This window comes from Microcaecilia unicolor, chromosome 1 (assembly GCF_901765095.1).
Source record: "Microcaecilia unicolor chromosome 1, aMicUni1.1, whole genome shotgun sequence".
In the NCBI taxonomy this organism is placed as follows: Eukaryota; Metazoa; Chordata; class Amphibia; order Gymnophiona; family Siphonopidae; genus Microcaecilia; species Microcaecilia unicolor.
In genome coordinates this window covers 756126849-756153529 of record NC_044031.1, presented here as the reverse complement: position 1 = coordinate 756153529, position 26681 = coordinate 756126849, and the positions used below count along the sequence as shown (strand labels likewise).

Sequence of the window (26681 nt, the reverse complement as noted above, 5' to 3'; positions counted from 1 at the left end):
CCTGCGTGCAGCAGCTCAAGAGGAGCCACAGCTGCAGTGATACTTTCTTGCTGCCTGTGGCCTGCTCCAAAACTTTCCCTTTGATCCACCTGCTCCTGCGTCAAAAAGGAAAGCTTTGGAGCAGGCTGCAGACAGCGAGACAGTGTCACTGCCAGGACAAAAAAGACTTAATTTGAGGTACCTTGTGGGGGGGGGGGGGGGGGGGAGGGGAAGGAAAGAGGGGGAGATGCTGGGGGGGAGACTCTGAAGCTCAGTGAATCTTATTAGTTGCAATTAATTTTTTCCATTATGTTCATTCCCTCTATTCCAGGATGTGTGGGTAATCATGTCCATTGACCAGCAAGTGGAGATAGAGCATACAGAACTGAGCCCCAGTACATAGCCCACTGCTATCCACCTAGTTTCTCAGTATCTTCCATCTCCAGCAGGTGAACGGACAGTCTATTCTGTCTTGTCCTGAGGCCTTTGCTCCCCAGTAGAGCATAGTGGACAGTGCTGATACCAACATACCTGGTTATGCTGGGTCCTTGTCGCATAGTCTGCCTGGGGTGTTCTCTGCACCCTTCCCTTGCTATTCTGTCTTAAAGTATTGGTAAGCCGGTGCACAGAGCAGTACTCAGAAGTGAAGGTTTCAGTTCTTGGGACATGGCCTACAGCAGGGAGCTTTGGCCTTGGTGAGCAGTGCCCTGTACAGTGAGTTCTCCCCCCCCCCCCCCCCCCCACCCCCCAGAGTCTTGGGCGTCAGGGCATTGCAGGTGTGGGGCATTGACGATGTGCGGGCCACATGGACGGTGGCACTCTTGTGGAGTCTTTTTGTAGGTAGAAGTGCTCCATAGGATCCCGCGCAGGGTAAGTCATAAAGGCTTGAGATTTTCTTGCTGTCCAACGTTCCCGTGGTTTTTAAAAAAACACACAAAAGGGTTCGTTTGCTTCGGAGCATGCTCCTCGGCATCAGATGCCCTCTCATGGCTGTGCTCACAGAGAGCGTGATGCCATTACAGGTATGCAAGGCTGGCAGCCCCAACGAGCGAGGGAGACTTGGGGCTGGCATCTGCTGCACAGCTGGAGTCCAGTGCCAGTGCCAGGTCTCGGCACGTGCCCTGTTTGCTCTTCGTTGGAAATGGGAGCAGTGGCCATCTTGGATGTTGCTGTGTGGGAGGCTCCCGCACAGTGAAGGCAGTAGGGTGGCTTCAGTAGGGGGCCTCAGGCCAGGGCCTTCCATTTTTGCTGAATTTGATTCTCAGGCTCTGCTTCAATCTGAGACCAGGGGGTCTGCTCCAGCATCCAAGAGGGCGAGGACAGAGGTCCTCAAGCCTGTGGAGACTTAGTCCCAGGGGTCCACGATTACCACGGAGGGGCCCTCACTTGTGGAGCCTTTGGAGGAGGGTGAGCTCCTTCCAGGGGAGGGGTATGACCTTCGGGTGCTGTGCCTGTTTCACTGGAAGGAATTGAGTTCCCTGGTTTCAGAGATGCTTGGCAGCACTCTCCAGAGCCTGCAGGAGCTCCGGTGGGAAGTCAAGCTGGGGGCCTTATGAAGGGCCTCAGGGGGCCCTCTAAGGCATTTGCTGTGCATCCACATATCCAAGATCGTCTCCACAGAATGGAGTGTACTGGATGCAGGTCTTCAGGTTGGGCGGGCCATGGCTCATCTTTATCCTTTGGTCCCAGAGGAAAAGGAGAAATTTGGGATACCTTGGGTGGATTCCCTAGTGACAGCAGTCACCAAGAAGACTACCTTGCGGAAGGTGGTGTTGCTCTTAAAGATCTGCAGGATCGGAAGCTGGAGGAGGTGTTGAAGCAAGCCTTTGAGGTAGCCTCTTTGGGGCTTTAGGCATCTGTATGCATCTCTTTTGTTGGCCGGGCCTGTTTACAGTGCCACGAGTAGACTTCTGCTTGGAGCAGTTCTCGTCTGGTTAAGCTGCCCTTTCGGGGCAAGCTGTTTGGAGATGACCTCAGCAATCTGGTCAAGGAGCTCGGAGAAACTAAGCCTCAGCAGCTTCCGGAGGACAGGTCCAGTCTGGTGGCTCGCCTGTTTTCATCAGCTCAAGCCTGGTTTCGGGACATCAGGAAGAACAGGCCTGGGAAGCATTCCTTTGGTCAGAAGACACACTTTCTGCCACAGCAGTCCTCCTTTTAGGGGGGGGGGGTACAGGAAGTCCATTGGAGCGAGCAGTGACTGCTCTCTGACGAACACAATGATGCCAAGCTGGTCCACCCATCCGTACCTATCGGGGGACACCTTTGAGTGTTCTGGGATGTGTGGACCACCATCACCTGAGTGCTGGACGTTCTATGCGAAGGCCTCCTGCTGGTCGCGCCTCTCTAATTACAGTCCCCATGTCAGAGAGCCGTTCGGGCAACGCAGATCAGGAGCATGGTAGAGGCCTTGGTGGCGATTCGGGTTATTGCCCTGGTGCCTCTCACCGAGTGCGGTCAGGGGCACTATTCCATCTACTTAAGTCGTGCCCAAGAAGTAGGTCAGCTGCTGCCTGCAAACCTCATATTTTTGGATAGAGACCCTGCAATCAGCGATTGCGTCAGTAAGAGAGGGGGAATTCCTCCCCTCTCTTGATCCCTCAATGAGGCGTACCCGCATATCCCTATTTAAAGACTGAATCAGCAGTTCCATTCAGTTTGCAGTTCTGGGCAGACACTTTCAGTTTGAAGTCCTACCGTTTGGTCTCGCTACGGTCCCAAGGACCTTTTCCAAGGTCATGGTTATGGTGGCTGCCTTTTAGCAGAGACAGGAGATCCATGTTCATCCATACCTGGACTGGCTAATTCAGTGTCAGCCTACAAGGACAGTATGGAGGTGACAGCAATGGTGGTTCACCTCCTGCAGTACTTGGGATGGGTGATCAATTTTGCAAAGAGCAGACTGGTCCTGTCGCAGCAGCTGGAGTACTTGGGAGTGTTGTTTGATACCCTATGGACCGAGAACATCGCAAAAAATGTTGCGATGTCAGCTGCAGTCCATTCTGCTTCTTCCCAAGCCTTGGGCCTGGGACTGTGTGCAGGTCCTCGGGTCCATGACTGCGGCCATGGAGGTGGTGCCCTGGATGAAGGCGCATATGAGGCCACTTCTACAATCGCTGCTCAGCTGCTGGTCTCCGGTTTTGAAGGACTATGGTGTTTGGCTTTCCTGGATGCTGGCTGCCAGATGGAACTTGAGGTACTGGCAGGGTCCTTGCGGTTGGGGGTACCCCTTTCCAATTCTGCATTGGGAAGTGGTGACCATGGATGCCAGTTTGGCATGCTGGGGAGCCCATTACAAGGGTCACCTGGCCCAGGGGTCCTGGTCTCCGGTGGAGGCATGGTGATCCATCAACTGCTTGGAGCTCCGAGTGGTGTGTCGCATTTTTTTTACAGTTCCTCTGGGGGACTTTGGTTCAGGTCTTCTCAGACAATGCGATGGTGGTGGCCTATATTAACAAACAGGGTGGGGGGGACTCACAACAGTCAGCTGGCTGTGGAGGCCAGCTTGTTGATGGGCTGGGCGAAGAGACATCTGCGCTGTCTCTCGGCAGTTCGCATCATTGTGTCGCTCAACGTAGAGGCATACTTCCTCAATCGTCACACTCTGGATCCCGCAGAGTGGGAACTGTCACATGAAGCTTTCCAGCTGCTGGTGTAGTGCTGGGGTGTGCTGGCCTTGGATCTCATGGCCACGAGGGACAACGCCCAGGTCTTGCGGTTTTTCAGCCACTGAAGAGAATTGGAGCTGGTGTCTGGACGCCCTGTTGCAGCCGTGGCCAAGAAAGAGGTTGCTGTATGCCTTCCCTCCTTGGCCGATGATTGGTTGGCTGTACAGAAGAGTGATAGGCCATCGAGGCCGAGTGGTCCTTGTGGTCCCGGACTGGCTGCAGCGTTCGTGGTATGCAGATCTGATTTGGCTCCGGGATCAGGGACTTCTCCTTCAAGGTCTAGCAGTCATGGTGAATCCCTCCCCCTTTGGTCTTACAGCCTGGACCTTGAGTGGGCTCACCTGAGAAAGAAAGGTTATTCAAACTCGATCATTGCTGTTCTGCTTCAGGCCAGTAAGAGATCTGCTTCCTCGGCTTATGCCCGCGTGTGGCGTACCTTTGAGGGCTGGTGTTCTGAGTGGGGGTTGGGACCCCTTTGCTTCTTCTGTTGGCCACATTCTGGCGCTCCTGCAGGTGGGGGTGCAGAAGGGCCCGATGTTGGGTCATTGAAGGTTCAGGTGACAGCCCTGGCGTGTTTTCGGGGCTGCTTACAAAATTTGTCCCTGATGACTCATCCTGACATGGTTCATTTCCTGAAGGGAGTGAATCGTCTGAGGCCACCCTTTTGGTCAACCATTCTTGACTGGGACCTTAAGTTGTTTTTTTGGGCCCTTCAGCACCCTCCCTTTGGGCCCCTTCGGAGGGCAACTGTGAAGGACCTTACCCTGAATACGGTCTTTCTGGTGGCTATTGCTTTGGCACAGCATGTCTCGAAGCTTCATGCGCTTTCTTGTAGGGACCACTTTCTTCAGTTTTCGGAGGTCAGGGTCTCCCTCCAGACTGTTCCTTCTTTTTTGCCCAATGTTATTTTGGCCTTTTATGTCAGTCGGTGGATCTTCCTTCCAGCGTGAGGAGGTAGGGGATCAGTATTGCCGTCTTAAAGTTGCTGGTTGTCAGGAGAGTGCTCCTGCGTTACTTGGAGATCACCTACAACTTTTCGCCGGTCGGACAAGCTCTTTCTCCTGTTTGGTAAGCAGAAGCAAGGTTTCATGGCTTCTAAGGTTTCAATCTCTTGTTGGTTGAAGGAGGCTGTAGGCTTGGCTTATATCCTGGAAGGGAAATCTCCCCCTCAGGTTTTGAACGAGCACACTACCAGGCCTATGGCCACATCGTGGGCAGAGGCCTTGTTGTCCTCTCTGAGGGATATTTGCAGGGCAGAGACTTGGGCTTCACTGCATAACTTCAGCAAGCATTATCGAGTGGATGTTGCTGCACGCACAGAGGTGGCGTTTGGGGCTTCGGTCCTGCAGTCGGCAGGTTTGGCTTCCCACCCTCATAGGGATAGCTTTTGAAAGTCCCACTTGTCCTGGAATAGTGGGAATGGACGTAATGGAAAGAGAAATTAGGACTTGCCTGAAAATTTTCTTTCCATTTGTTTGTTTGTTTATTTATTGCATTTGTATGCCACATTTTCCCACCTCTTTGCAGGCTCAATGCGGCTTACAATACATCATGAATGGTGGAAATATATAAGAAATAGACATGTATTATTACAGAAGGATCTTGGGTAACATAATAATAAGATATGATAGTAGTATAACAAGCAGAAATTATAAGACAATTCTGGATATATGTGGAGATGTTCACATTTGTTGATCTTTGTGGTATGCCTTGTTAAAGAGAGAGGTTTTCAGAAGTTTACCGAAGTTAGTTCATAGATCGCTTTTAGGTTGCGTGGTAGCGCGTTCAAAAATTGTTTGCTCAGGTAGGAAAAGGTTGACGCATGCGTTAGTTTGTATTTTAGACCTTTGCAATTGGAGAAGTGAAGATTAAGGAATGTGTGGGATGATTTTTTAGCATTCCTGGGTGGTAAGTCTATCAGGTCTGACATGTAGGCTGGGGCATCTCTGTGAATGATTTTATGAACTAGTGAGCATATTTTGAACCTGATGCGTTCTTTAAGTGGGAGCCAGTGTAGCTTTTCTCGTAAGGGTTTGGCACTTTCATATTTTGTTTTACCGAATATGAGTCTAGCTGCAGTGTTCTGGGCTGTCTGAAGTTTCTTGATTATTTGCTCTTTGCAGCCAGCGTAGAGTGCGTTGCAGTAGTCTAGATGACTGAGTACCATTGTACCAGGTTACGGAAGACGGTCCTCGGGAAGAAAGGTCTTACTCTTTTTAATTTCCACATTGAGTGGAACATCATCTTGGTTGTGTTTTTCACATGGCTCTCAAGTGTTAGGTGTCGATCAATGGTAACTCCAAGAATTTTTAGGGTGTCCGAAATTGGAAGATTCAATTTCGGTTTGTTAATGGTGGTGAATTTGTTCGTGTTATGTTGAGAGGTAAGTATTAGGCATTGGGTTTTTTCTGCATTGAGTTTCAGCTGCACACAATTCCAGGAGCCCTTCCATTTCTTGGCCCTTTTCCCTGGGCAGAATTCTGCGCAGTTTGGGTGTCCTGCTTTTTGGGGCCGAGCCTTCTGTTCCTCCCCTGGGGGGTGGGGGAAGATTGCCATTGGGGGCTTTATAGTTGCTGAACATGCTCCTGTTTCTTTCTTCCTTGCTTTTGGACTGATACTGAGGAACTGGGTGGATAGCAGTGGGCTATGTACTAGAGCTCAGTTCTGTATGCTCTATCTCCACCTGCTGGTCGATGGACACGACTACCCACTCATTCTGGAATAGTGTGAAGAACTAATGGAAAGAAAATTATCAGGTAAGTCCTAATTTCTCCATTAATCACAACTATTAAATAACACATTAATCGTAGCATTAATAGGGATTAACGTGCAGCTTTAATTAAAATGTAGTTGACAGGTAGTCAGCCACACCTCTTGATTTCTTTACATTGCTTCTTAAACTCTTTACTCCTTCAGGCATGTTCATTCTGTTTTGGATCTTAGCATCATCTGCCCAAAAACACTTTTTCTTCTCCTAAACTATCTACAGCATTGTTTAGAAAGGTATTGACCTGGCCCCAAGGCTGATCCCTGGAACAATCCAATCATCTTAATTTTCTTTGACCAAACCCCATTTACTACCGCATATGCTGTATGCCCTCAACCCATTTCTAATCCTGTCCACCACTGTTGGTTCTACTTGTAGACTGCTCAATTTATTTAGAGTCACCTATGAAGGTCAGTATAAAAAAACTAATTTGGAATATTGTCTGGTTCTGGAAGCTGTGCCTTGAAAAAGGATCAAGACGGTGAAGGATTTCTAAACAGTGCAGAGTCTGCACCAGAACCCTATCGTATAAAAGTTAAGGACCTAAATATACATACCCTAGGAGAGAGGGGAAGATAAATATATATACAGAATGCAAAACTGGCAAATCTTGTTCAATGAAAAAAAAAAGTTGTAGGACAGCTTCAAGAGAGCAGACTTCAGGGAATCATCAAAACATTTCTTCCCAAAAAGGGTGGTAGATGCATGGAACAGCCTCCAGGGGGATGTGGTGAAGGCAAAAGCATTAACAAAATTCAAGAAGGTATAGGCAATGTACAGAAGATGCTTAGTTGAAAATGAAGGAAAAGACTGTAGAAGTCTGCCCAGCTCCCATTTTGTTTCCCCAATTAACTGCATCGCCATCCAATCGCCGCTAAGATTCCGCGGAACCATTCCTTCTAAACAGGATTCCTTTGTGTTTATCCCATGCGTGTTTGAATTACATTACTGTTTTCATCTCCACCACCTCCCGCGGGAGGGCATTCCACATATCCACCACCCTCTCCGTGAAAAAGGTACTTCCTGACGTTAGTCCTGAGTCTGCCCCCCTTCGACCGCAATTCGTGTCCTCTAGTTCTACCACCTTCCCGTCTCCAAAAAAGGTTAATTTGCGGATTAATACCTTTCAAATATTTGAACGTCTGTATCACGTCATCCCTGTTTCTCCTTTCTTCTAAGGTATACATGTTCAGATCAGGAGAGACTAGCTGACCTATATAAAGTTTACTCCTATACATCTGTGATCAAGCAGTTTAACCTGTTAGGTTGAAATGGGGATTGAAATGTTCCATGCAGAGGTGGTTATTGGAAGAGACAGGGCCTGGATTCCCAGCAAGCTAATCCCAGTTTAAGGAAGAGCCTGCTAGCCCAGACACAATAAACGTACTGTAATTCTGTAGAAACAGTAGATTAAAAGTCATAAGGCATAAATCCTGGTTGTGAAGTGGGAGGGAGGAGTTTCACTTCACTAAAATTTGGGAAGATACCGAGCAGGATAACTATCTTGCTGAAGGGCATCTGGCAGTCTCAAGTTCATTTCGAGCTTGGCATCTATCCTAGCAGTTAAGACTTGGGCTGGAGTAAGTGAATGCAGCTTACCTCTGTGTCAGAGTGCTGAGGAAGGCTGCATTATACGTGCGCCCAAATTTACAACTGTGCACAAGTCTCGTCTGAGCCTTGCCAAAACGAGGCCTGTTGAAAGCTTGGAGCGTGTTTTTGGCAGTGACATGCAGTATTCTTGGAAGTTGTGGAACATCACTAGATAAGTTATGAATGGGTCTGAGCTGTATCTCATTCTGTGCTTTACCTGTCTTTGTGATGATGCTTGTCTTGGAGTGAAATAAATGAGCATGTTCACTTTTTATTTTCCGTCTCTGTTTTAAGTTGCCGGCTTTTGCTGTCCCTGCCCATCCATGTGGTGGTAAAACGATGCATCTGAAAGCTGTTTTCATTGCAAGCTGTACACATGGCAAAGTCCATTTGTTAACTAAACCCAAATGGAGTGGCAGAACTCCATCCTGTGCATAGTAGTTATGTCATTGCTGCCAGCTTCTGATGAAAAATGGCAGACAAATTAGGCCAGCTGGATTTTTTTTTTTTTTTTTTGTCATATTGTGTAAAATTTAGGTGCTGCTCTGGCTGGGTTGGGTAGCTCAAGACACACCAGGACCAAGACAAACAGTTCTGGATTTTATTTACCACAGATGGTGCTGATTTGTCTATTCATTGGTAATAATGGCCACCTTCTATTCACTGAAGCCAAGACATGTATTTATGGATTGCCTGTTCATATGTTTATATATGAGCATGTGCCTTTTACCTTTCTGCTTTTCTCAATACACAAATCTGGGTTCAATTCCCACTGCAGCTCCGTGTGACTCTGGTAACCCTTCATTGCCACAGATACAAGATAAGTACCTGGAGATAATTTGTAATAAAACAGGATTATAATTCTTACTGTTCTATGCACAAACTGAAATATTTAGGTGTACACTATGGAGGCACTTAGTAGAGAATGACATGGGGACAAAGTTTGTCCCTGCCTCATCCCTGCAGGTTCTGTCTCCATGTTCACGCAGGCCCTGTCTCTGTCCCCGCAGGCCCTGTCCTCATCTGTAGAAACCTCGAACACTTATGATTTTATATTTAAATCTTTTTATTTCAATGTATAAAAAGGAACAATATGCTGTGCAACTGTTCTGTATAATTTACAAATAGAAAACAATAATAACAACAATGAGCAGCTATAGTAACCCTCCTTCCCACCACCACCCTACCCTCTACCCTTCCAACCCCAACAATAGGTGATTTCTTCTACACCAAGGAATCCTAATTCACACTGTTAAAATGTCCAGGAGTATAAAATACAACCTGTTCTGTTTGCCCTAGAGGGGAAAAATATGCCCTATGAAGCACTGTTATGATTTTTTATTCTATAGATGAATAAGAAGTCATCAACAATCTGAGGATTCAGTGTAGCTTTCCTGTCTTCCACAGTCCTTCCTGCAATAGAAGATGTTTTCTTAGAAGATGTGCTGGTAGCAGGATGTACAAGATTCCCCATGCAAATTTTGCTAGTTATGGCCAACATGTTTGCTTGTTTTTCCAAAAAATCAAGATATTGTCATCTGTATCACTCAAACATAAATAACAGTCCAGTTCATTAACAGGCTTCAAAGTAGAAAATGGCACGGGGTCAAAGTTTGTTGCCACCCCGCCCCTGCAGGATCTATCTGTCCCCACCCCATCCCCGCAAGCTCAGTCCCCGTCCTCATCCCCGTGGTTTCTGTGGGTCCCTGTGTCATTCTCTAACACTTAGACACTCAGAGGGCATGTGTAGGAGCCTGTTCTATAAAGGAACATAGGTGCATAGGTTCTGTTATGGAAGACTAAAACTTAGGCACTTGCAATTCACCACCCAAAGATCTGGTGTAAATGTAGACATGCATAACTTCCTTAGTGTCCCAGAGCTTGACTGATGGGTTGTACACGCCTTCCTGCAGGTGGAGACTGAGAATTCTGACTCATCCCAGTGAGCCAATAAGAGCCCTTGCTAATCATAGAAGAATTCAGTATTCTCAGTCTCCAGCAGGTGGAAGGTGGTGAGCCCTACCAGTCTCTCTTTTTTCTGTCTTTAGTTAGTGTTAAAAAAAGGGGGGGGCTTGTCTGTGCACCTATTCCTGGGAACCTAGTTGAGAGGCAGAGGTCCGCTGGGGCTTCTTGGGGCCTCGAGGGTGTTACACCCGGAAAGCTGGGTCCCTCCCCCCATTTCCTCCCTGCTTTCTTCTTTCTGATCCTGTGAATGGGTCCTTAGCGCTCAGTCTCTTCAAGGGAAGAGATCCTGAGCCTGGGAGAGGCAGCCATTTCTATTTTGAACAAAAAAACAAAGTAGCATACCAGGCTTTGAGCAGGCAAAGCGGCTCTCCTTTTTTTCAGCTCATCAGTGCCTCTAAGCTCTCCCCTTGGCCGGTGCTGTCAACGCGTAAAAAAAAAAATGCTTTGGGGGGAGTGAGGAGTTCAAGGTGCGCTGCTGCTATCCTGCCGGTGTGCCAGAGAAGCTTCGGCACTGTGTGATTTGTCAGCGGCATCGGCGCTAGCGGCCGCTGTAAATATTGCACTGTCATGGAGGGGCCTTCGGATCCAGGGCCTTCTGCTGCCGTCCTCTGGGGGGGGGGGGGGGGTTGAACTTGGCGGCCTGCGCTGACACTCTGGTGGTTCCCGTTTTGGCAGGAACTACCGCCATCTTGTGTTATGTTGATCAACCGCCGCCCCCCCCCCCCCTTGCCAACTCTGAAGGGGGATTTCCTCCAGAGTTTGTAATGCAAATGTACCGAGCGTTCTTATTGCAAAATTCAGCTCCCCATCCCTCCTCTTCTTCTTCTAATATGGGGCACAATCAGGTGGTGGCAGCTAAGCATCCAAGGAGGTCCTGGCATCTGGAGGAAGACTGAGTCAGACCCAGATCAAGATATGCCCTGCCTTGCAGACCAAGACCCTTCTCAGGGGGATCCCTTGGAGGAGGTCTCTGAGCAGTTAGGAGCTGATATGGATTCTTTCGTCCCTGGTGAAGATTCCTCTGTGCTGCGCATTTTCCACAAGGATGATCTGCAGGAATTAATTTCCCTGGTTTCCTCCACCTTGCATTTTGAGGAAGATGTTCCGCCGTCTTCTGAGCCTCGCAAGTGGACCTCTTGTTAAAAGGGAGTCCGCAAGCCAGGTAAGATCTTTCCCATGCATCAGGATATCAGGAATGTAATTCAGGCTCAGTGGGATGCCCTGGATGCAGCGTTCAGACCAGCCAAGTCCATTGTCTATCTCTGTCCGGTCCCAGAAGCTGACAAGGACCTGTTAAAGACAACTGTAGTGGACGCAGTGATTTTCGTGGTCACGAAAGCAAAATACAGTGCCCGTAGATGGGGGTACTGCACTTAAAGATGTACAAGATCATCATCTGGAGGTGTTACTCAAAAGTAGTTTTGATGTCTCGGCCTTAGCTGTGCAGGCGGCTATCTGAGGCTTCCTGGGGCTAGAGCCTGTTTTGGGTGGTACGAGAAAGTGCTTGACAGGTCCTTTGATGATTTGTACTCTATTGATGCGGAGATATCTAAGCTGGAGATGGGTTCAGCCTTTTTGGCAGACGCCTTGTACAATCTGTTGCGAGCGTCGGCTAAGTCTATGGCGTTGGGAGTAGCGGCCAGGAGGTCTCTGTGGTTGAAAGGTTGGTCAGCAGACGCAGCATCTAAGTCTAAGTTCAGCAAGTTTCCTTTCAGAGGTTCCTTGTTATGTGGTGAGGATCTAGACAAGCTGGTTCACAGTCTAGGGGAGACTAAAGTCCCGCGCCTTCCGGAAGACCGACCTAGGTTGTCAGATCGAGGCCTGTTTTAGAGTCACAGTTGCGGGCGTGATTTTCGGCGAGGCCGGTTGAGCAAGCCAGCTTCGGTGTAACGGTCGCGTTTTTTCTAACGGTCTCAGTCCTTTCGTGGTTTGCGCAGAGGTGGTAAGGATTCAGTAGCCTCCTTCCAGTCTCCCTCTTATCCCTCTCAATGAAGGTGTCGGGGCCCAGCCTCTGGTTTCTGTGGGAGCGTGTTTGGCGCAGTTCTTCCAGAGGTGGGCCCAGATTATTTATTTGTTGCATTTGTATCCCACATTTTCCCACCTATTTGCAGGCCCAATGTGGCTTACAATATTCCGCCCTGGCTATTGCCATGGCTGAGTAGAGATACAATTAATAACACAAGAATGAGTAACATAGTGGAATAAAACATTAGGTATAGCAAGATCAATGATGGAATAACAATTAAAACAGTAATGTACTAAAGTTCAGGTGATGGGTTGTTGTGATATGTTCTATTAAAGAAATAGGTCTTCAGTGATATCTGAAAATTGATTAGGTCGTTTATTTTTTTCACATCAAGTGGTAATGCATTCCAAAGCTGCGTTCCTATATAAGAAATAGTATTTAATAGAGACAAAGGAACCAAAACCAATCTCAGTGAACCTAGGAGATGTAATTGGGAAAATTGAAAAACTAAAGAGTAGCAAATCACATGGCTTGGTTGATATACACCCTATAGTACTGGAAGAACTCAAAAATGAAGTTGCCGGCCTACTAATAGTAATCTGTAACCTGTCATTAAATGGTCTGTAGTACCTGAAGATTAGAGGGTAGCCATTAGTGATTCAGCTGTGGCCTTGCATTCTCCAGGTGCCCCTTTTCGAGGTCCAGCTGACTCCTTCAAAGGCATGTACCTGAAAAAGATTGAGTTTGTTTGCTTCTAGACAGGAGCTCTCAACTCAATCCTTGGGACCCACCTAGCCAGTCAGGTTTTCAGGATGCCCATGATGAATATGCATGATATAGATTTGCATAGAGTGGATGTAGTGCTTGAAAATGTATCTCATGCATATTCATTGTGGATATCGTGAAAACCTGACTGGCTAGGTGTGTCCTGAGGACTGGGTGAGAAACCCTATTCTAGAGCAAGCTTATTTTCAAATTCTCTTTTTTGCCTTCCTATCAATGCTTTGCATCTGTTTTGCCAGTGCTTTCATATTTTTTTTTCTTTTCTTTATTTGGATCTGTGTTCCGTTTTTTAAAAGATGTTTTTTTTAGCTGTCTTTTACCTTTTAATCATCTTGGCAGTCATTTAGCCTTTTCCACCTTTTTTTTAATGCGTGGAATATATCTGGTCTGGACTGTGTCCCTGTGTGGTGTAAACTCTTAGGCAAAAAACAGAGAGGGTTCAAAGCACAAGACAAAGTCCAAACTGCAAAAGAAGTACCAGGAGCCTTCACAAGTGGGGCAAAGTCTTTAATTCTTCATCATATATCATTGACCCGACACGGGCCCATGTTTCGGCGCAAAGTGCCTGCGTCAGGGGTCTATACAAAAATATAAGTATAAATCATGTATTAAAAGCAATAAAAAAACATTTAAAAACTTCTGGAGGAACAAGTACCAACCAATACATAAATACTGTGATCATACATAACAACCAGTTCTAAAATATACATTATCAATGACTTAAATATATGTAATTATAAAGGTAAATTAAAAAGAGATTAAAGCATAACCAACATAGAAAGCACTATGACAACAAAAATGCTACTTCACTAATAAAACTATTAACATGATACAATCGCTATTTTTTGTTGTCATAGTGCTTTCTATGTTGGCTATGTTTTAATCTCTTTTTAGTTTACCTTTATAATTACATATGTTTATTTAAGTCATTGATAGACTGGCAACACTATGGTATATGTACATTTTAGAACTGGTTATGTATGTTCACAGTATGTATGTACTTGTTCCTCCAGAAGATTTTTAATGTTTTTTATTGCTTTTAATACATGATTATATTTTTGAATAGACCCCTGATGCAGGCGCTTCGCACCGAAACACAGCCAGTGTCGGGTCAATGATTTATGATGAACAATTAAAGACTTTGCCCCACTTGTGAAGGCTCTTGGTACTTCTTTTGCTGTTTGGTGTAAACTGTTAACCTTTGCAGCTGATCCTTTTATTTATTTTACTATTTTCCTTGTGTTTCATAGGCTCCTCCTTTTTGAAGGTAAAATGCTAGTGTAGTAGGTTTTCTTGATGTCCTCCCTATAGTTAATGAAACTTGGTCACATTGCAATCACAATTGTCAAGTGGCTTTAGTACCATCTAAAATAGTTCCCTTCTTCTCTGTTCCTGAACCAGCTGCTCGGTGAACCTGTTGTCATTTCAACTAGAAGCCAGGGCCGCCGGGCCCGGGACAAGACCGCCCCCGGGCCCCCACCCGGTCGCCAGGCCTCCCCTCCACCCACTGCCGGGCCCTCTGAACTAACCTGAAGCGCCTTCACGTTCGCATCGCAGCAAGCAGCATCAGCAGGGCAGACCTCTCCTTCCTTCCGTGCCCCGCCCTCGCGGACGTTACGTCAGGCGAGGGCGGGACACGGAAGGAAGGAGTGGCCTGCCCTGCTGCTGCTTACTGCGATGCGAACGTGAAGGCGCTTCAGGTTAGTTCCGGGAGCTGCGGAAAGCGGGCCGGACTGCAGCGGTGCTGCGCTCCCCCCCTGTCCCCCCCCTCTCGGCAGCCCTGCTAGAAGCTATATCTCCTGAGCATGTCTTGATGTGATATTTACCAATCAAGTGTGGCGATCTCTGCTATAAAAACTTCAATGCGGTGTAACAATTAGTTTTTTAGGAGGAAAAGCCTCAAACACAGGCAGATACTCCTTTATTGAATCCAACTTAAGGGAGCACCATTCAATCATCACTGGCTGAAAAAAAACCCTCTAATGTTTTTTGTGACCCTCAGCTAATTTGATTTCATGTACTGATGTATTGATAAAGCGAGGATCACTTATCTTTTTATGTATATGTATATCAGTCTTCCTAATCCTGTCCACATCCCGACTTCGGCCCAAGTTTCACCTCCTGCACCAGGGTCCGTGGCATACTTTTGACTGATGTATCTACAAAAAAGTATATTAATTACACCACTTATCTTACTTGTAGACCTTCACCCCACAAGCAAACTTCTCTCACATTCAACACTTCGTTGTCTATCTTATTATCGTCTTCAATATGGCGGTGGTATTTAAACTGTAGTGACGTCAGATATTTACCAACTCAGTACTGGGATAACTTAAATCACCTCTTAGTGGGTTGGCAAATTTATCTTTCCACCTTTCTGTTAGAATTTCATTTTGGCCAGTAGTATGTCACTGTACATAAAACAGCCAGTGTTAAAAAGTCAGAAAGTCAAAAACATGGCGTGAAAAGATCCAAAAAATATTAACTCAAATCTAACTCAGAATTTCTTAAATTCCTTACAGTTTTACAATTGGGAGAAATGACCTCGCATCAGAAGCTGAATACAAACTTACCTCTTAAACTGGGTCAGTTATCTTTCATCGGTCCAAAAAACTCCCATATTTTCTTATATGAAAAAAATTTGTTGACTGTGTCCTTATCACTTATCCTAGTGAAATTCCAAGATGTGAATTCAAAATAATGCTGAATTAAAGCCAAGAAGCCCAGTAGAACGATAAGTGCTAGGTTGTTTTGGTATTGAATCAGCATTATTTTAAATTCACATTTTAGAATTTCACTAGGATAAGTGATATAAGGACACAATAAAAAAAAAATGTCATATAAGAAAATAAGGAAGTTTTTTTGGACCTGTGAAAGATAACTGACCCAGTTTTAAGAGGCAACTTTGTATTCAGTCTCTGAGGTCCTTTTCTCCCAATTATAAAATTATAAGGAATTTAATAACTTCTGAGTTGGATGTGAGTTTATATTTGTTGTCTTTTCTGATCGTGTGTTTTTGACTTTCTGACGTTTTAGCACTGGCTGTTGTTTTATGTACAGTGTTTACTCAAACCTTTTTTTTTAAACCCCACTAAGCTAACTGTTCAGAAGGAATGGATCCTCAGAAGCTTAGCCGAGATTGGGTGGCAGAGCCGGTGGTGGGAGGTGGGGCTAGTGGTTGGGAGGCTGGGCTAGTGCTGGGCAGACTTTTACGGTCTGTGCCCCGAAAATTGCAGATACAAATCCAGGTAAGGTATACACAAAAAGTAGCACATATGAGTTTATCTTGTTGGGCAGACTGGATGGACATGCAGGTCTTTTTCTGCCATCATCTACTATGTTACTTAAATTTGTGCCAGTACAATACTGTGTGTTTTTGTTGGCAGGCAGTAGTATGTCCCCACTGCTATATTGTTTCTGTTCACCCATGTGGAATTTCTGTCCATAAAGTTTCCACAATGCATTTTCTTTACTGCAGAGCTTTTATCCTGTTTCACCTGCACTTTTAGTCCTGGACTTACTCATTCCCCTTCACTTTTAAAATGCATCGGCTTTATTTTTTTTTTCTCTCTTTTGCCGTAGACAACATTGCCACAGAACTGAAGAACTTTATGGGCCTAATCGAGACAGTGACTGGTTATGTGGCCATCCGTCATTCTCATGCTCTGCTTTCACTGTCCTTCCTGAAGAGCCTGCGCTACATTTTGGGAGAAGAGCAGCAGGAAGGGTAAGTGTCCACAGTGGGGGCATGGACCCATGCGCAATAAGAAGGTGCTGCAGCAGCATAACCCGTAAGTACATAAGTATTGCCATACTGGGAAAGACCAAAGGTCCATCAAGCCCAGCATCCTGTTTCCAACAGTGGCCAATCCAGGTCACAAATACCTGGTAAGATCCCAAAAAAGTACAAAACATTCCATATTGCTTATCCCAGAAATAGTGGATTTTCCCCATGTCCATCTAATAACGGTCTATGGACCTTTCCTTTAGGAAGCCATCCAAACCTTTTTTAAAACTCCGCTAAGCTAACCGCCTTTACCACATTCTCTGACAACGGATTCCAGAGTTTAATTACCCATATCACCATCCAGTGCCTTTTCTCTTTGACTTGGTCTGTTCCTTGTGATAGCGTTTTAGTGAGCAGTAATTTGTCTTGGGTATCAAACTCGGTATGCATAGAAAGGTGTAATGAACAGTACTTTTATTTTGTTAAATGTGATGGTACTTCGTATTGTTGGTAGAAGCTTTAGAAACTGTTGCTTCTGTGGGAAAGGATGACGGGCTGGTACCTCAATTAGCATACAGAAAGGCTATAAAGTAATCTGAAATATGCCTGTGTCTAAGTACCTGTTCATTCCTATAGCAGTGGTTTTCAAACCTGTCCAGTGGAGCCACCAGCCAGTTGGGTTTTCAGGATATTCCTTATGAATATGCATGACACAGATTTGCATGCCTGTCGCCTCGGTTATGGACTAGATTCAGTAAATGGCGCCCAGATTTGAGCGCCCAAAAAAACTCCCAAAAATGAGCGTGGAGCACTGTAATATAAACAGTGCTCTGGGTTGGGTGCAATTTATAGAATAGTGCGTAGCACTGGGATATGCCCATCTTTGGGTGTGAGGATTTACACCAGTTGAAACCTGGTTTAAATTAGGCGGGGATCCCCCAAATTATGTAATGCCACAAGTATCTTTTAGCAAACGCCCCTGGCCCGGCCGTGCCTCTCCCATGACCACGCCCCTTTTCCAGTTACATACTAAAAGTTTCTGTGTGCAAGTTTGATTGTCATTTATAGGCTCAAAGAGTATATGCAGATCTCTGTCCTGCATGTTCATTAAGGATATCTTGAAAAAACATGACTGGCTGGCGGTTGGGTTGCCCCTATCGGGAGATTTGAGGTTCCCATTATTTAATAGGTTATTTGCAGGGGAAGTGGATGTGGTGTAACTTTATAATTTAACAAACTTGTTTATTAAGTAGTTGAAATTTGTTACCCTGTAGGGTGGGTTGTGTGACCATAATACACCAACCACAGTTGAGGTGTTGAATATAGTTGTTTCCGTGGTGTTTCTTGGCTACCGATCGCTGCTGTGCACCCCCCACCCCGAGTGCTTTGCTCTTACCTCCTGCGGTGCCGGGAGCAGCCGTGCAGTTGTCGGCTCTGCCGGTTCCCTGCTCCCTCTGCCCCGGAACAGGAAGTAACATCAGAGGGAGCAGGGAACCAGTGGATCGACAGCTGTGCGGCTGATCCCTGCATCCCTCCTGCAGTATGCACCCGGTGCGGACCACCACCCCACCCTCAGTATGCCGCTGAGTTGTTTTTATCTACCTGCCCTGAATGGCTGCTTTTTGAGCATTAAGATGCTTAATGCTGTGCTTTGATGAGTGCAGTGTGTATCTTGAGTCCACCTGTCTGAGCTGTGTGAAGGAAGGTAGCTGCTATTTCTGTGGTTAGGGTCCACTGAGCCTCCTAGAGGTGTCCAGAAATATTATCTGCATGGCTGAGGCATTCCTGCTCTCTGTATCCATCTCCTGAATTGACATCACGTATTTCCGGGTTCGTCACAAGCAGAAGTGATTCCGGGTTCGTCACAAGCAGAAGTGACCAACCACATAAGGTTCTCGGCTTCAGAATGTTGGCGGTGCATTCTGTTAAATAGGATTGGTCAGTTCCTTGAAGCACAGCCAGAGCTCAACGTCCTACACAGTAACGCTCAGACACCAGAGAGGGGGGGGCCTGACACCAGAGGGGGGGAGGAGGTATCTCTGTCTCACACACACACTCACTCTCTCGCAGTCAGTCTTTCTCACTCTCACACACTCTCTCACATACTCCATGTCTCACACTGTATCACATTCACTTTCTGTGTCACGCAGTCACTCACACACTCTCTTGGTCTCATATACTCAGTTTCACAGAGAGTCTGTCTCACACACACACACTCTCTCTCTCTCTCTCTCTCTCTCTCTCTCTCTCTCTCTCTCTCTCTCTCTCGCACACACTGTATCTATGTGAAACACACTCTCTCTCACACTGTCTCTCACATATGCACTTGCACACACACTCATTCTCACACACACTCTCTCACAGACACACTCACACCCAGACTCTCTCTCACACACACACACTCGCACATTCTCTCTCTCTCACACACAGTCACTCTCACATACACTCTCTCAAACATATACACTCTGAGGAAAACCTTGCTAGCGCCCGTTTCATTTGTGTCAGAAACGGGCCTTTTTTACTAGTAAATAAATACATAGCTTTTTTTTAGACCTTACACTTTTTACTCATAGACATCACTACCTGTTTGTGCAAAGTCAGGGGTGGATTGCACCTCGGCTTCCTTATTAGATGGTGCCCGGGGTTTTTTTGACAGATTGAATGAGGTTCCTTAGACCGGTGTTTCCCAAACCTGGTCCTGAAGGCACCCCAGCCATCCAGGACCAGGATTGGGAAACACTGCCCTTAGACTGTTGACAATGTTCAGTCCTTGATCTTGTTACAAAGTATTCACTGAGAGAATGAGGCAATTGTTTAGATATAGGGGAAAGGAGCTTCCTGCCTGGACAGACTGTTTTTTCACTAAAGAAAGGTTTGGGAAAGGGAGGTAGAAAGATCATGGGAAAGGTCGTGTGGTACCGCTTTATCTGCCCTGTCTGGATAAAGTTACAAAATGAAGAAATTCTTTACCACCTCCCTTTTTTTTTTTCTCAGGCAGTGTCTTGATCATTTTTAAATTTTTTAAATTCCACCCTGTAATACCAGCTAAAGTTAAAACAGCTCTTCATTTGTAACATTCTCGTGAGAAGGTCAGTTCGGCAGAGACATTGCTACATATAAATCCAATGAAAGCGTTTCAGATTACATGTGGCCGGACATGATTTTATGAGGCCTTCTTAAGCCCAGGGGGGAGGGCAGGCTCTGGAACTGAGTGGGGATTTTAAGGGGGATTTTAGTCACACTGTGTTCTGGTTTAGCAGAGATCTATTTTGTGACATTTTCTGGCAGGGAACTGATGGAACTGAGAAGAAGTCTTATGTCTTTCTGCATTTGGTTTGTGTTCCGTTGTGTTTATTAAAGCAGAGTATGTTGGAGGCCCCCCTCTGAATCAAGATTTCTCATGGGTGTAGAACCCAGAACATGCCTGAAGAGAAGAAAAAATGTTAATTTTATTTATATATATATATATATATATATATATATATATATATATATATATATATATATATATATTTTATTTTTTTATTTTTTTTTTTTTTGTGCTACGTGCATAGTTCCAATAGGGTTCACCAGGAAAAGTGAAAATACACTTCCAGGCATCTATCTGAAATTTTAATCTGTTTTAAATTAGTTTGTGTGGTGTGTGTGTTTTTTGTTGTTGTTTTTTTTTTTTTTTACCTACTAGTAGTTACTATATGATAAGATGGTCCCATAGAAATGCTTTTATAAGGGAAAGTGTGAAACCTGAATGTTGTGCGGCCTGAATAGTCAAGTGTGTCTTGCTGCTTAGAGAGGAAAAATATTGTATAGTGTTTCCCCAGGTCAAAATTTGGCAGCTGGTTATGGAATGGTGAGAGAGACTGTGACAGAAATTGATAGGGATATACAAACTTCTCATTTCTATTATGGTCAGGAAAACAAATACAAATTATAGCTAAAGATGAGTATGAACACACCTTAAAATCTGGCAGGTTCACATGAGAGACGGATGTGTTTTTGCCTTCATTTTGTAAGGCTACGTATATTTCATGCCCATTTGTGCTGGAGAATGGGGTCAGGGTGGGTTCTGTTGCAGTTTGCACTCTGGGCAGGAATGTTGATGGCAGTGTGGCACGCCCCTTCTCCCCACCAATTGATACCACCCCTGGAGGTAAGGGGTCATTATATTATCCCATTTGGACTTTATAAATAAAGACAATAGTAGAGGCCTAGAGGGTTTGAGAGCAGCAGTGGGAAGCCATGGGAAGATGTGGGCTAATCTGAGATGAGTACTTACCTCATGCTGGTGAGGGGCAGGAGATTTCAGTAAGGAGGAATTTCCAATGGCAGTTGTGACCAGCAAGGGTTTTTTGAAACACCCCTAGTCACACAGCGTCCTGGGCAATCACCCTGTTCACCATGCCCTGAATTTGGCCTGGACAAAGTTATCCTCTTCACCCTCTCCCCCCCCCCCCCCCCCCCCCCCCCCCAAATCATCCGAAGGTAAAACCCCCAAAATATGTATGTGAAGGACTGTATATCAGGCACCAATAAACTACACTTAAACAGAAAAGAAGAAAAAATTGTAATTGATGTGGCAACGACAGCGTATCTGGGTTTAAAAAAAGGTTTAGACAAGTTCCTGGAGGAAAGTTCCATAGTCTGTTACTGAGATGGACATGGGGGAAGCCACAGCTTGCCCTGGGATTGGTAGCATGGAAGGATGGTACAAATTGGGATTCCGGAATCTTGCTGCTCTTTGGGGTTCCGGAATCTTGCTGCCCTTTGGGATTCTGTCAGGTACTTGTGACCTGGATTGGCCACTGTTGGAAGCAGGTTACTGGGCTAGATGGACCATTGGTCTGACCCAGTATGGCTATACTTAGGGTCTTATAATTGACAAGCCAAAAAATGTTTTCACTGAAATTTTTTTCAATTTAATACTGTTTGAAACCATGCAGAATTTACAGCATTAAGAGAAGTTTAATCTGTTGCAAATCCTTCAGTAAATATAGGGGTTCTTTGCTAAAGTGTGGAAAGTTTTTTGCCCAGTTAGCACACTCTAAGTACAAAGGCGTGCCCTGCATTTACTACAAAGAAATGTTCTAACCGCATGGTTGGCACAGATGCGATTAACTTTTTCTTTTGAGGAGGCAGCAAGTGCGTCCATTCTAGCTGCACAATTGACAGTACACAGTACATACAGTACACTAATTGTAGTGTGCAGTTCGCACCCATTCTTAGCCCGTAATCTGCCCAATTTCTGTCTCCTAACAGCAAGCAGTTGATTCATGAATTAACCGGTGTGAGAAATTACTGCGCTCATACGCTAACAGTGCACTAATTTGCACATTTACTACATAGTGTAGTTTAATGAAAGGATCCTGCTTCCTGCATTGGGGTATGTTCTCTGGGGCAATGACTATGCATGATCAGGCGCTACCGAAGCCGTTCAGCAGGGTCGCCGAGAGACTGGGCCGGGCCCAGGTCAAGGCTGCCCCTGGGGCCCCGCCCCCCTGAATTCAAATCATAGCGCCTCACCTCGACCTCGCTCCGTGTGAAAGAAGCGCAGCAGCGGCAGTCTGCAGATGCCTCCCTTCAGGCCTTCCCTCCCTGTGTCCCTCCCTCATCTGACGTAACTTGCACGAGGGCGGGACACAGGGAGGGAAGGCCCGAAGGGAGACAATCTGCAGACCGCCGTTGCTGCGCTTCTTTCACACAGGTCGAGGTGAGGCGCTATGATTTGAATTCATGGGGGCCTGGTGGTGGACAGAGGGGGGCGGGTAGAAGGGACTGCGGCCCCAGGCCCCCCTTGGAGGCCCGGGGAATTTTGTCCCCCCTGCCCCCCTCCCCCCCTCTCAGCAGCCTTACTGTTCAGGCATCCTATGTGCACGAAAAGAAGCTAAAATACTGATGCCCCAGCTTTGAGAAACGATCGGCATTTGTTAAACAGTCAGTGGTATGTTTGTCTCGTTGCTTGGGTTCTGAACTCCAAAAACAAACTGATGCAGTCTGAAAGTGTGCTGATGGTTTATGACTCATCCCTCCTTCCATTTGGCAGGGCAACACTCTTAAATTCATTGAATTTTTTTTTATATATATATTTTATTTTTGGCTGCTCAGTTGCAGGAAGGCAGAGTACTGGCACCCAGTGAGCTTGGGGAGATGTCAAAAACGTGGCATTACTCTTTAATTATTAGCTGCTGCTTAAGTATTTACCACAGGTAGATGTGTACAGGATTGATCAGTCGCTGGGCAGTAAAAACTTGGCAAAATGCATAAGCGGAGATTTTGAAAACAGTGATGCAGTAGAAACTGGTCTACAAACATAGGCGCCAGCTTTGTGGGCGCTGTAGGTGCTCGGGCACTCCCAGTATTTTATGCTGTACTTCATTAAAGGTGTGAAAGGCTGCTCCATGCTGTAGAGCAGCAGGGGAAAGCAGGAAGGAAGTGCTTCTGTATCCCAGCGACTGTTCCCTCCTCCTTCTGTAGTTTATTGGCTGCCTTACCTGACCAATTGCCTTCAGATGGAGAGAATTGCTGCAGCCTATTGACTGGCTGTGTCAGACTGATGAGGCTGTAGGGGGAGGAGGGAGCAGCTGTTGCCTAGAGATAAGTTACTTCCTGTCTACATCTACCAGTGGGGAGAGGGAAAGCAACAGGTAGACATTGAGATAAGAATGAAACTTTGCTTGCAACATTTGATTTAGTCTGGTCGTAGCCAGTCTAGCTAGAGTTACCATATGTCCGGATTTACCCGGACATGTCCTCTTTTTGAGGACATGTCCGGGCAACCGGGCAGGTTTTGCCAATCTGCCCGTTTGTCCAGAAATCCAGACAAACGGGCAGATTGCTAGCCTCCCCTCCCCTTACTTACTACTGCCCTGGTGGTCTAGTGACCTCTTCCGCCTTCAGGGCAGGAAAGAGCCCCCTCTTTCCTGCTCAGAGCGCTGCCCTGCATGCATCCTTCCTGTTCGTGATCTCGGCGCCGATTCAAAATGGCCACCGAGAGTTGAAGTGACCTCGCGAGACTTCAACTCTCGGTGGCCATTTTGAATCGGCACTGAGATCACGAACAGGAAGGATGCATGCAGGACAGTGCAACGGGCAGGAAAGAGGGGGCTCTTTTCTGCCCCGAAGAGGTCACTGTACCACCGGGGCAGTGGTAAGGTAAGTGGAGGGGGGGGGAGGGGGAGTGATGGGGTGTGTGACAGGGGGAGGGGAAAATGTGACAGGGGGCGGAGCGTGGAAGGGGGCGGGATGTGAAAGGGATGGGGCAGGCGTGAAAGGGGGCGGGGCATGTGCCCTCCTTTTTGGGGGACAAAATATGTTAACCCTAAGTCTAGCGAACGTGTTATTCAGCGTCTAATGCATAAAGCGGTTCTGTATTTACTGTTTGTGGTAGCAGCTTCTGGTAATCTTTATGCAAATATATTATAATGAGCTTTTTTTTTTTTTTGTTACATTTGTATCCCGCGCTTTCCCACTCATGGCAGGCTCAATGCGGCTTACATGGGGCAATGGAGGGTTAAGTGACTTGCTCAGAGTAACAAGGAGCTGCCTGTGCCTGAAGTGGGAATCGAACTCAGTTCCTCAGCTCCCCAGGACCAAAGTCCACCACCCTAACCACTAGGCCACTCCTCCACTCAGTGAACATTCCGTGGATTGTAGAGAAAGCAGCACCTAAATATTCAAAATGTTCCAGCAGGTCTGGAGTTGTCATTACATGAGGACAACTTCTTAGTGGAGCAGTCTGCTTGCATTTTTTAATAGTATTTTCATGTGTGTGTGTTAAATGTGCCATGTATTAATATGTGTGTGTCCCACGCATAACAGCAGTGTGAGAAAAAGTTGCTGTGGAACATTAATAGAATCTGCACATGTGTGTGACATGTGCTATGTGCACGTACTGTGTATGTGTGTGTGTCCCGCAAGTAACAACACTGCTACAGTCGTGGAACCCTATGATGCGGTTCTTGCCTTTTTTCCCCCCGTGCATGTGTATAACGTTGACACTTATGGCAAGACTGTTCTGTTTTACGTATGCGCTAGGCGCTTTGCCTACCGAGCCACCTGCAGGATTTCCACGCATACCTTGCATCCGATTTCCTTTGAGCATTGATCACTGTTTCAAAATCAGTAAGTTCAACCGCAGAAATAGACGCACGCGGTATTTACACTTTTGAGCATCTGGCCCTGAGTCACCGTACTTTATTGGCATGACAATTTTACATGTGTTGCCAAAGTAATACATTTAGCAGTTAAGGTAAAAAAAAAAAAAAAGGACAGAAGTACTGGGAGAGGAATACAGCGGATTTGAAAGGGGTTATTGGCAGGGGAGAGAGTTCTGCTGTTAAGGCTGGAGGTAGTAGCAAGCAGTTAGAAGCTGGATAGTAGGGGCAGAAATTGGGAGTGGAGCTATGCAGAGAAGAACAGAGGGGCTAGGAGGCAGTGGCCTATCCATGAGGGCCCCCCTCCCCCACACTATGGGTTCCGGCCCCCTTCAAAATTGCAGCACTCCTTGCAGGAGCCGCCTGCTGCCCTCTGCTATCCGTTCTCTCTTTCTCAGCACTGCTTCTGGTAACTGGTGTCTCCCTTCCTTCCCTCTCTTCCCGGGTCCTCCAGTGGGGGACTGGCAGAGGCAGTGAACAGACTTCTTCAGCCATTCCTACCAGTGCCTTTCCTTTGGAGTGGAGGAGTAGCCTAGTGGTTAGTGCAGCGGACTTTGATCCTGGGGAACTGGATTCAGTTCCTACTATAGCTTCGTGTGACTCTGGGCAAGTCACTTAACCCTCCATTGCCCCAGGTACAAATAAGTACCTATATATATACTATGTAAACCACTTTGAATGTAGTTTGCAAAAACCACAGAAAGGTGGTATATCGAGTCCCATTTGCTTTCCCTTTCCCTTTGTTGTGTCCAAAAGGAGCAGGAAGAAACTTCTGTACAAATAATGCCTTTAAAAATACAAGAGCGCACCAGTATTTTGTTTTTATGTTAAATATATTTGTGGTTATCTTCAGATGTGCTGCATATGTGACTCACTGAGGAAAAAGGTACCAAAAGTGGGGCATGTGACTTATTTATACACTAATAAAAAAAAAGTCCCATTTCTGACACAATTGAAACGGGCGCTAGCAAGGTTTTCCTCGGCTCCCCTGCTGCCACCCATGTCCAGCGACCCTCCTCTCTCCCCTGCCCCCCTCCAGCCACCCATGTCCAGTGACCCTCCTCTCTCCCCTGCCCCCCCCCCTCCAGCCACCCATGTCCAGCGACCCTCCTCTCTCCCCTGCCCCCCCCCCCTCCAGCCACCCATGTCCAGCGACCCTCCTCTGGACGTGGATCAGCTGTGAGGCATGTTTTTTTTTCCCCCGGCTTCTGAAGTTGACATCGTAATGGCTACGGTGATGTCAGCCTGATCTAAAGAGCCTAACAGACCAACTCGGAATGAGCCACGGTCCCAGGCAGCAAGACAGAACGTTGGAGGTGAGAATTATTATATAGGATTCGTCATGATGGATCTAGTGACATCAGCTAGGGCTTCAGAGCCCATCTGTGAAGAAAGTTATGGGCACAGGCAGGCAGATGCATACAATGTTGGAGGTGAGAATTATTATATAGGACAAGCTAATACACTGCCTTGGGTGAATCTCTTCATAAAGGCAGTTAATAAATCACAATAAATAAGATAGAGGGATATCAATTGCATAATCCTGCAAAACGTCAGCCTCCGTTATGGAATAGTGTCTTTTTAAAAATGAGAAATGTTTATCAATAAAAAAAGTAATGCCAGAAATCACATACCCTGTTTTGGGTACTTGCAGGGCATGAAAAGCATCACAAGTTGTGGAAATAAAATTGCATTCTCCTGACCCAAAACTTTCAAAAATGAAGCTTGCCCCTCCAAACCTTTTATAGCCTTTATCTCAGTTATTTGTAAACCCACGTTTGGTAGCTTTTCACTCAGCGGGTCACAGTGGTCTCTTGTGAAAGAATAGCTTAGACCCTTTGTTTTGTCTTCCATTTTCACGTGGCAAGCCTCACTCACCCCACAAGTGTCCTGTGCTTAAGCACTTTCCATGGCATGTCTGAAGCAGAGCAAGTGTAGTTCAAATATTTATGATGAGCATAACTTGTACATAAGTAATGCCATACTGGGAAAAGACCAAGGGTCCATCGAGCCCAGCATCCTGTCCACGACAGCGGCCAATCCAGGCCAAGGGCACCTGGCAAGCTTCCCAAACGTACAAACATTCTAT

The 26681-nt window shown here is 46.3% G+C and overlaps 1 protein-coding gene across 1 annotated transcript in view; it reads left to right on the top strand.

The window, feature by feature from the left end:
- Positions 1-26681, top strand: part of IGF1R (insulin like growth factor 1 receptor) — a 665430-nt gene that overhangs the window by 463272 nt on the left and 175477 nt on the right. The window contains exon 5 of the mRNA XM_030189730.1: positions 16298-16442. Within this exon, the coding sequence (XP_030045590.1) occupies positions 16298-16442 (145 nt within the window). The remainder of the gene's footprint in view (positions 1-16297; positions 16443-26681) is intronic.